The sequence below is a fragment of the Leucopleurus acutus genome (assembly GCF_964270905.1).
Source record: "Leucopleurus acutus genome assembly, chromosome: 11".
NCBI lineage: Eukaryota > Metazoa > Chordata > Mammalia > Artiodactyla > Delphinidae > Leucopleurus > Leucopleurus acutus.
In genome coordinates this window covers 57,425,841-57,436,011 of record NC_139152.1, presented here as the reverse complement: position 1 = coordinate 57,436,011, position 10,171 = coordinate 57,425,841, and the positions used below count along the sequence as shown (strand labels likewise).

The 10,171-nt window shown below is 31.3% G+C and overlaps 1 protein-coding gene across 4 annotated transcripts in view; it reads right to left on the bottom strand.

Moving 5' to 3' along the window:
* Positions 1 to 2,130: 2,130 nt before the first annotated feature.
* CNOT2 (CCR4-NOT transcription complex subunit 2) overlaps positions 2,131 to 10,171 on the bottom strand; it is a 111,249-nt gene continuing 103,208 nt past the window's right edge. For all 4 annotated transcript variants that reach the window (XM_082851016.1, XM_082851017.1, XM_082851018.1 and 1 more), the window contains 2 exons: positions 9,430 to 9,574; positions 2,131 to 3,548 (listed from right to left, as the gene is read on the bottom strand). In XM_082851016.1, coding sequence (XP_082707142.1) covers positions 3,462 to 3,548; positions 9,430 to 9,574 — 232 coding nt within the window. In that variant the 3' untranslated portion in view covers positions 2,131 to 3,461. The remainder of the gene's footprint in view (positions 3,549 to 9,429; positions 9,575 to 10,171) is intronic.

Below are 10,171 nucleotides of genomic sequence, written 5' to 3'. Positions count from 1 at the left end.
TATTTGATGTAACTTAAAAAAAAAATTACTGGGTTAGATTTAGATTCCAATTTTGACTTTTAATGTGTTTATTTGCTTCATCTCCTAGATCTGTCATTTATTCATGGTATGATATAATTCATCGGTAACACTAGCAGCAAGGAGAAAACCTTGTGACATGCCATTAGGATCTAGGTTTTAAAGACAATTATGTCTGGCTTATTTTTCCAGAGACTTGTTTTAACAGAACCAGTTACTAAGTATTCCTATATCTTCTTTGTTAACTACACAAACCATGGTTAAGAGAGAACGTTAAAGACAGACATTCCCTTTCTTTACACACATGCACATTTAGGTTTTCAGCAACTTTTTTGCAAAATTGATGCTATTAACCAAATTTAAGTTAAAATAAGTGCAGCCATGCTCAGATGCCAAAGAATGGAAGATCTATGGTTTTGGAATGAAGGAGGATTCAGGGGAAGGATCAGTTAAAAAGGGTGGAGTGGGAAAAATTTGAAAGTTTTGAAAATTAATTGAAAATACTTAAAAAAGATTCTCTTGAAAATGGAACTACAGCAAAAAAGTTATTTCAAAGCCAACTGCTTTAATCTGTACATTTTATTTTCAAATTAAAATTATCAATTTATACCATTCAATCAACATGTATTTACCAAGCACCTACTGTGTCCCCAGTTCAGTGGCAAAAAGGAAAAGACCAGTTAAATGGTTTATATACTGTAAGAATTTAAATAAATTTTCAGTCCTTAATTAAAATTTGTTGTATCTAAGGAAAACTATCTGTGCAATGAAAAATCCCTGTAGATGGAGTTTGTTATAGTATCACCACAAGAAGCATAAAATATATTTGAAACTAAACAGCTGAAAGGCCTTTCCTTTGCAACTAAATAGCTTTTGTTTCCAGAAAGCCAATTATAGTATAATCACAAAATTATTTAACATAATGTACATGACACTAGTTATATAGGGAAAAATTAAGATAATTAAATCTAAGAAAGAAAATTTGAAATATTAGTTTATGTCAACTTCTGTACATGTACAATATGACCACAAGTTATAAAACCAAGGAATATAACAGTGTGTTATATTAAAGAGTTTAATATCATATTTTAAAGATTTCAAATCGAATTTTAATACTTGGATTTGGAGTCAAGAACATGGTAATTTCTGACAATTTTATTAACAAGTTATAAAAAGTTGGTTTACATGTAAGAGTTTTCTCATTTTGATGATTCAGGGTAAATAGAATTCAGAAAACTGGAAAAATGTGCACTTAAAACTTTGCATATGGCAGTTAAAGCAAACAGCTAGAGGCCAGACAACAAACCACTTGAGCTGTTTTGTTTTTGAGTCATTCACACAGTACCTACCAGTCATGATGGTGGTGACACTTTATACTGTTATGTTTATACTCATAAGAATAAAGATCCCCTTCCATTTTCTTTTTTCTTTCCAGCTGTTTCTTATGATTATGTAGGAAAAGTTACATTTTACAAAGTAAATTATTATGAAAAAATGTAACCTCTTTTTAAGAAATCGATTTCTGGATTTAACAGATGTCAAATTACATATGTGTTCTGTGAAGTTTTTTTGCACAAAAGTTAAACTAGAATACATAAGTTCCATTTTCCTACAGAAGAGATGCTTTGTTTAAATCTAAACATTAAAAAACCCTGATATTTTTATGTCAGTTTCTCATATCTCAAAATATATAGAAAAAGGTAAATCTTAAGTCATTTTATATTCCTGATATGCAAATACAGCAAGGTCATAAATGTTTCATTTTCAAACATGATTTGGTACATGTCAACAAACTTCCATTCTTCATAGAAAAATACGTTAAAAATGAAAATTTAAAGAATCAACACTTTTTTTTTAACTTCTATCTCTAGTTCTGCTTTCATAGCTTCAGCCTTCAAACATTTTTAAATATAGTATCTGTAGATGGAAAAGAATCCATCAACTTGCATGTGAAATAACCAGGCGATCAAATTGAAGGGGAAGTCTACCCCACTCCTCCTCTTTGGCTTACCTTAATTTGCACATTACTTCTTTAAGATATATCTCAAAGGTCTAACAAGAAATATCTTATACACGTCTCACAAAAGCAGAGTATTTTGATTGGGTCTCAAGAGTGTTCAGGAAGTTTTATTTCTAGTGCTGCCATTATTCATTTAAAAAATAGTTTTCTCTGTTCTGAACTTGGTTAACACTAAGAATGTCTACATTTTTAACCTACAAGTGAAACGGTATATGGTTCCATTAAATAAGCTGTCAAAAGCTGGAGAAAAAAGACTGTTTTAAATTGTTTAGTCACACCGTTCAGTTGTAAAACTTTAGGTTGTTTTTCCTATTTTTCCTGTTGAAGAAATAATTTCACAATTTCAAATCAAAGTCAACACTGCAGTGAGGAGAGCTTTTCTACTTTATTACAAAGAGAAGAAGCCTTTATGTGGTCAGAAAATACAAGATTGATCTTTTTTTCTCTTCCTATGAAACGCTGCTGTTCAAACAGCCAGAGTGAATTGTCTCAGTTCACTTCTTTAAGTCCCATCACATTCACTTGGGTATGGATGTCCTTGGCTGCTGAAAATCTGGCCCTTTAGTGCACAGGGCGACAAAGTCCCCTGACCAGCAGTTCCAGAATGTCCCATTTTCATATATTGCATCCATGCACACCTCCTAAAAATGAGGTACAGCAGGGCAAACATTTTCCAAAATAGATGTCATATATATAATATATACACATTCGTACATACATACCTTTATTCATGTGATGTCCAAAAATTTAAAAAAAATGTACACATTTATTACAAAATCGTAACAAAGACTGGACAGTGTTTTGCTCATTCTGGAAAGATGAAGCTCAGTAATAACACAACCCTGGAAACCATCCAGAGATTGTGGCAATATCTTTCTTCTAAACAGTCATATATTCTTGCGTTAAGCTTGGCGAAACTGCCTTTCAAAAACAGAAGGGGAAGTAAAATGAAGGAAGCAGACCTTGCTCATCTTTCCAAATGAAATACGAGAAGGATCTTCACATAAAAATGCACAAACATTTGTTATTTTATTACCAATAGTGCTACAATGAACAATGCAAATTTTGTGGTCTAATTCTGTTGAGTCTTTTGTGGGTTTTCTTTTTTACATTTTAGAAACTAAATGGTAAACTTCTTTCAGTGTACTTGCTTGTCTTTACAGACCCAAGTCTGTCTGCTGGCAAAAAAGAAAATAAATGAAAAAATTCAGACCCTGCTCGAACTAGAGAAAAACAAATTACAAATTTAGTTGTTGGGCAGCACATAATTAGTAAGGCAGGACCTCAAATGGTGACCCTTTGCGTAAGCCAATTGCCAGATCCTCAAGGAATTAAAACCAGGGTGCCTGAGCCACATCAGTTCTGCAGTTATGTTGAGTATTGTGCTGAGACAGCCATACCCCAAGAAAAGGGAAGTCTTTTTTTAGAAGGCTTGCTGAGCAGGGTTGTAGTTGAAGGTGGATGGCAGGTGAGGCCGTTCTTCTAATTTGTCATATTCCAGATGGAACTCCTATAAAACCAAATTTAAAAATTTAGATGATTTCCTTTCGTTTGATCTCACATTTTTGTCAAAATATATTTACTATATGAACAAATAAAATAACTACAGGTATGAGAACGAACAGAGATACTAACTTTTTCCCGCTAAGTAAAATATAGCTTGAAGAAAAATAATATGCTGTAGTTTCTATCTGATAAGTACAAAAATGTAGACTTTCTGCATAAAAGCCAGAGACTAGTCATGAACATTTACTTTATGACACAAATTCTATGCATTTTTTTTGCTCAAAAATAAAAGTTTGAAGGGAGCAATTACTATATCACTAATAAAAAGCATTGAAAATTATAGGATATTTAAAGTAAAGCTACCTTCAATGAAGTATAAAACTTAAAACTTTACTTTTTTTTCCATGAAAAAAGTTTAGAAATAAAGGCTTTTCCAATTTGTCTTATCACATGTTTTTTTTAAAAAAAGCAAATAAAGTTACTCTAAACTTGCTATCTCGGGAAAACAATGAACTTAAAACTCACACATCTCCAGACTTCCCATTTCACAAACCCAAAAACCCTGAAAAGATGTAACTGCCACCCCAAACTAGTCAGTGGTTTTGCTGTAGGCACATCTGAAGATGAACTATATATAGCTCATTTTAATTAAACTTTCAAAACACTACATGAATTTTAAAATTTAAGAATGGTGAAGCAAATTCTTCATGATACTCCAAGATCAAGAGGTACAGAATATGACTTTGTACATTAAAAAAAAGCAAACCAAAAACATACCTTTTTAAATCCAAAACCTAGAGGTTCGAAAATTATTAATTCTACAACCTGAATTCAAGTAGCACAAACTATCTCAGTTAATCCCATTTAAAACACTATGAACCATAATATGTATTATGTACTAAAGAAAGCCAACAAGTAATGTTAGTACCATGGCTTAACATATTTCACCTTATTCAAATTAATCCCACAGCAGATGTTTCCATTATTAAATTAAGTGAAAATTTCATTATTAAATTAAAATGAAAACCTAGGTCATGATTAAATTTTGAGATATAAAACCAAGTATTTAGAATTTAAGGATATTACAATAACAATTACAGAAATAGCAGGTATAATTTATCAGAAGCCTAATATATGTCAAAACTAGAGACAAAGCTAAGTTTATTCTCATCTTTGTAAGTCTGTAAAGTAGATATCGTTATCTTCATATTTGCACTGGAGGAAAATGAGGCTCACAAGTAACTTGCCCAAGTCATACAATAAATGGCAGATCTAGGATTAGGATCCAGATCTGTAGTACACCAAAGCACGTGAGTTTTCTAGTATAACACATTATTTTTAATATTTTTAGCCCAAGATCCAAAACCAAAACTACTTAATTACACCCCTATCCATAAATAATGTTGAAAAAATTCAGTCCACTGACAAATGTTGATAAAGAAGGCACCCTGTGATGACTTTTAAAAAGTTCACTTCAGAGCTAACTAAGGCACAGAGCTTCTTTGCTTATCAGTAAAAACTAGCAAACACCAGAATCACCATCACAATCACCACAGCCTTCTTAATGCATTGTGCAGGCACCTCTCCCTCTCTCCCTACTCTGTCCAGGCTTTGAAAGAATTTTATTGCCTGGCTGAAGATAAATATCTATATTAGTGGAGGAAGTATCTTCTTGCTGTAGCATTCTTTTATTAAAATTGGCTAATTTTAGTTCTAAAGTATGTGTAGTTATTGGGTAAAAAGTCTATTTGTAACTGACAAATCATATATTCCACTAAGTTATATTTATATAAATTAAAATTTTCTTCAATTGTTTTATCCTCATCATTGTGCACTGGTAAACTACACTGTATAATCAGAATTTAAACTAGAGTAACTTCATCAATGCACACATTTCCCCCCGCTACATATTAAAAAAAAAAAAAAAGATCAGTTTAAACCTAGGGAGCATAAATATTTTAATATTATAATTAAGAAAATCTCAGACCTTATATATCAGATTCAGAATCAAATTTTGTCTCCCATTTTTTTAAATCATTTTTTTCTCTTCTATGTCTTCTTAAAAGACATAAAGCTTACAATCTCTTTGTTCCCTAACTCTGATTAACTGATAGTATCTTTTTTACATGTTTATCTTATATGTACACACACAACACATACCACACACACACACCTTTGTAAAATCTGTAGGGGCAAGAAGTGTGTCTGTTTTGTTTATCACTACCTACTACTGAGAATACTACTGAGCTTCCAGGCTCCCGGAGGATGTGTAATTAATGGCTGATGAATCAATGAACCCAAGTTTTCTTCATTTGTTTTAGGAACAGAACACTTAAATTTTTTAAATATTCCAAGATCAGGTATTAGAAGTTCTATGTATATATTTGCTTTAATGGAGAAAAGATTTTTAGATTACAGTTTAATCGTTTAAAGGCTAGAAAGAGTTCTAGGTATAAAAAAATCACATTTATAGCAGGTTATGATATGATAAAGAATCCTAAGCATTAAAAATCCTATTCAGTGTTGGACCCACAAGGTGAAGTCAGACTGAAAGAGTTCTGAAACTTTTAAGTCTTTAGTTTGAGAAAGCTATTGATAATGGGGGGGGGGGGGGGCTTCCATCACCTAAAAATTCTCTGTGGATAAAATTATTTTAAAAATCTTACTCATTGAGACTATATATAACAAATTTTTAAATTAATGGGACAGTGAATTATTCTAGCTAAATTACATATAGGATAGACCACATAGTCTGCTGACAAATCAAGATTATCTAAAAGAGAATAAGCAAATACAGTGTCAAAATTTTTATGTACATACAGGAAATTCTTTATATAAATAATGGGCTGAATCCTAGAACTCACAGAATTTTTAGGGGATAAGGAATACTTCTGATTTAAATAATCTAATCCCTTACTTAAAATTACACTTCTTCAATTCTCTGAAAATATTAAGTTATTTGCAAAAGTGAAAGAAAGAACCTCATAGAAGTGAGATTAAAGACCTGATTATGGTCTAGATCAGTTCAATACTTTTCAATGATACCATGATAACATCAAGTTATTACTTATAATACTAATTCATACTGAAGGCTTCTTATGAGTTGAAGCTATTAAATGCATGTTCTTTACCTGTGAATAATAAACCACAACCACTTTACAGATGGGGACTTTGACTTGGGACATGGCACGTCAATGGATTTTCTGTAGTTTGATGAAGTCTGTTAATAAATATACTATGGAACTAAATTTCTTAATTCCTAATCCAATTTCTGGAAAAACACTGAAAACATCCTTAAAAAACAAAACAAACAAAAACTCAGAAGCCTTTGTGAAAAGTTTATTCTGTGAATATAACACAACTTAAAAGTTTTAAGTCCATGAATTCTTTAAATATAATCAAAAGAAGTGAGCTGCATATTAATACTTGATAGAAACCAATATTTCTGCTTGCTTTTATCACTATGAAATGTTTGCTTTCATCACTATGAAGATAATTTTGTTGAAGAGTATCAGCACAAGTGGCCAGTAAATTACCTTAAGATTTTTCCAAAATAGTTTAATAATAATATTTCTCAAATTTTATTTTCCAACTTCACAGCTAAAAATTTTAAAGGTAAAAGTTAAGACAAAAGCTCAACTGTACATAGGAGAGATCAGATAAAATTAGGTAAAATTATTACTTTATGCACACACACACACACACACAAATAATTTTCTTTAACATGACATTTACCTGACTGAGGAATTGCTTTTGTGGGAAATTAGGGGCCTTATTAATGTTCAAGTTGTTTCTGAATATTAATTTTATGGGGAGAACTTAGTTCTGGGAAATTGATTTTTTTCACTTAAGTTGATTTCTTCACAGATACCAAACTAAAATTCAACTAAAATTACACATCTATCTATTATTGCAAATACCTATTTCTTTTTGTACATGTTTGGAATAATTTATGATGATATTGAGCAAAAAGCTTCAACTGAATAGAGAAAATTTCAGTCATTTACTATTAGAATTTTTCCCTTCCAAAGATACTCTTTCTCTCCTGAAGAACCAGGCTCTCAAACTATGAAGCCAAAGACCAACAATGATCACTGGCATCACTTGGGAAGTTGCTAGCCAATGCAAATCCTCAAGTCCCATCCACAGACTTGCTGAACCAGAAACAATGCAGGTATGACCCAGCAGGTTGTGTTTTAACATGGCCTCCAGGTAATTCTGATGCAAGCTAAGGTTTGAGAACCACTGACCTAACCTAACAATAATCAGAATTTTTCCATCTTGGAAGAACAGTAACAAGCTGTAATAATAATGATGATAAAAACAACAGCAACAAACTACCACAACTACTCTCCTATATCAAATACCCAATATATGCCAAGCACTGTACTCAGTGTATATGTGTGCCTGTGTAATATCAATTAAGCTACATGATAAATCAGGAGGCAAAAATCATTTTGACTTAAAAGGTAAGGAAGCAGACATGGAAAGGAAACTTATACAAGGTCAAAGTATGAATAGCAGAAACAGGAGTTAATTTCAAATCCTGATACAAAAAACTAAGGTTTTCTACTTCACTACACTTCTTAAAGAACAGGTAACATACACAATGTCCTGTATACTATTTGTAATTAATTACTTATTACTTATTTCATGGATCTACCTTTTAAAGTCAAGACATGCATATTAATTAGAATTGTTAAAATAACTCAAATACAGTGTAGGGTGGTATACAGACTTGGTCTGAGAAGCAATAACATTTACCATTAGAGAAACATGCAAAGGTAGTAATAAAAAAAGATTTAACCTTTTGTATGTGTCTTCTTTTGGGTGTTTTTGTTGGGCTCATCCCTTCTATTTCATGTTTTATATGAAGTCTTCTTGTGAGTAAAATTTTGTAATAATTATCTGGTAAGCATTTTACACTATCTTTTTAAAATGTTTTACTCTTTTATCAGTTTAGTAAAGCTGATTAAAAAAAAACAAAAACCCCAAGCCAACAACTAAAAAATTACCCAATGAACTGTCAAGAAATATTTTTTTTCTGTTTAAACTTAATAAAACCAACAAAACTAACTCTTTAGTTTTTAATCCTAAGACCTATCAATGGAAAAGGCATTCAGAGAAATCCTGGAGTTATGAAATCTATGTGAGCTATATTTTCTTCTAGGTAGACTAAGTACATACATAAGGAACTAAACACAAATGTGTAATATGCTATGACACTGATGCAAACTGTTCACATGGGACAGTTAGAAAGGTGTTTTTGTAAGGAAAATTTGCAAACCAAAACAACTTTTTCCACTGGCCTCTTTCCCCAGATATTCAGCATACTAGTCGAAGGAACAATCATGATTAATGCTTGTGATTTTCTTTCTTTATATCACTTGCAAATAAAAACTCAAGCACATTTCCTGCGAAGAGTGCAAGTGTTTAAAAAGCCTATATACTGGTTTTATATGAAAAAATATATATATTACATAAAAAATATATAAAAATATATTTATCTGGTTTTAGGACAAATCTCTTATTTGCTTAAAGTAATAATAATATAAGAATACATGACCGGGATTGCAAGAGGGTATCTTTATTTTACAACTGAGTAGACACAAAAATATTTCAAGTGTTACCAAGGCTTGTGAAAAATTACAAAATTTCTTACCAAATTCAATCATTTTCCTAAACTACAGGTAAAATGAGCTGTTTCCAGATACTCTCCTAGAGTTTAAATCAAGCCAAGGAGGTGGAGACCTTTTAAAAGACTCAGCAAATATCTGGCACATTATTGAAATGGATGTACTGGTACATATAAACAGATAAAAGAGGACACTTCTTTTTAAAATCTAGATTTATAGTTACACATTTGCACATGGAAAAAAATATACCTTAGCTACTTTCCTCCAGTTAAGACAGTCAAAGAAGTAATATGTTCCCCTCTCATATGTATTGGTTTTCATTGTTGGCTCCATGCCTGGTGCCCTGGTAATCCATACTCGTTCTTCTTTGTGGTATCTCCAATCACGGTTAAAACTTCAATTTTTAAGAGAAAAAGACAATTAATTTTTTCCTGTGGCTCACATCAAACATTTTCTACATTTTGTAAAACATTTTTTCAGAAAATAGTCACACATAAAATACATAAATATTGATGCTTCTTTTCCCTGATTTTTATTGTTATTAAATACAACCTAGTAAAATAAACATAGGAAAAGACTTTCTTAATTTGCCCAAAAACCACACTCTTTAATTAACACACACATCTTTATTTAACTGAAGAATTTTTTTATGCAAACAAAACGAGATCTTAAAAGCTCTATGAGCAATGTGATAAAAACTTTGGCAGACCACAGATCACTGTGTTCCAGAAACTTCACTCCTTTCTCGTTCTTCTTAATATTCAATAGAAATTAAGATACCTATTAAAACAAACAAAACCCCCAACTATTTGTATTATTTTGTAAGAAACTAAATACAAAGCCTATTTGAATTAACTACATAAATTCACATAAAATTTGTAACTATGCTGAAAAACCTCCATGCAAACAAATACCTCCCTATCAATACAACGAGGGGTTATTTTAGACATATATTTTATTTTAGACATATATTTTATATATTTATATATTT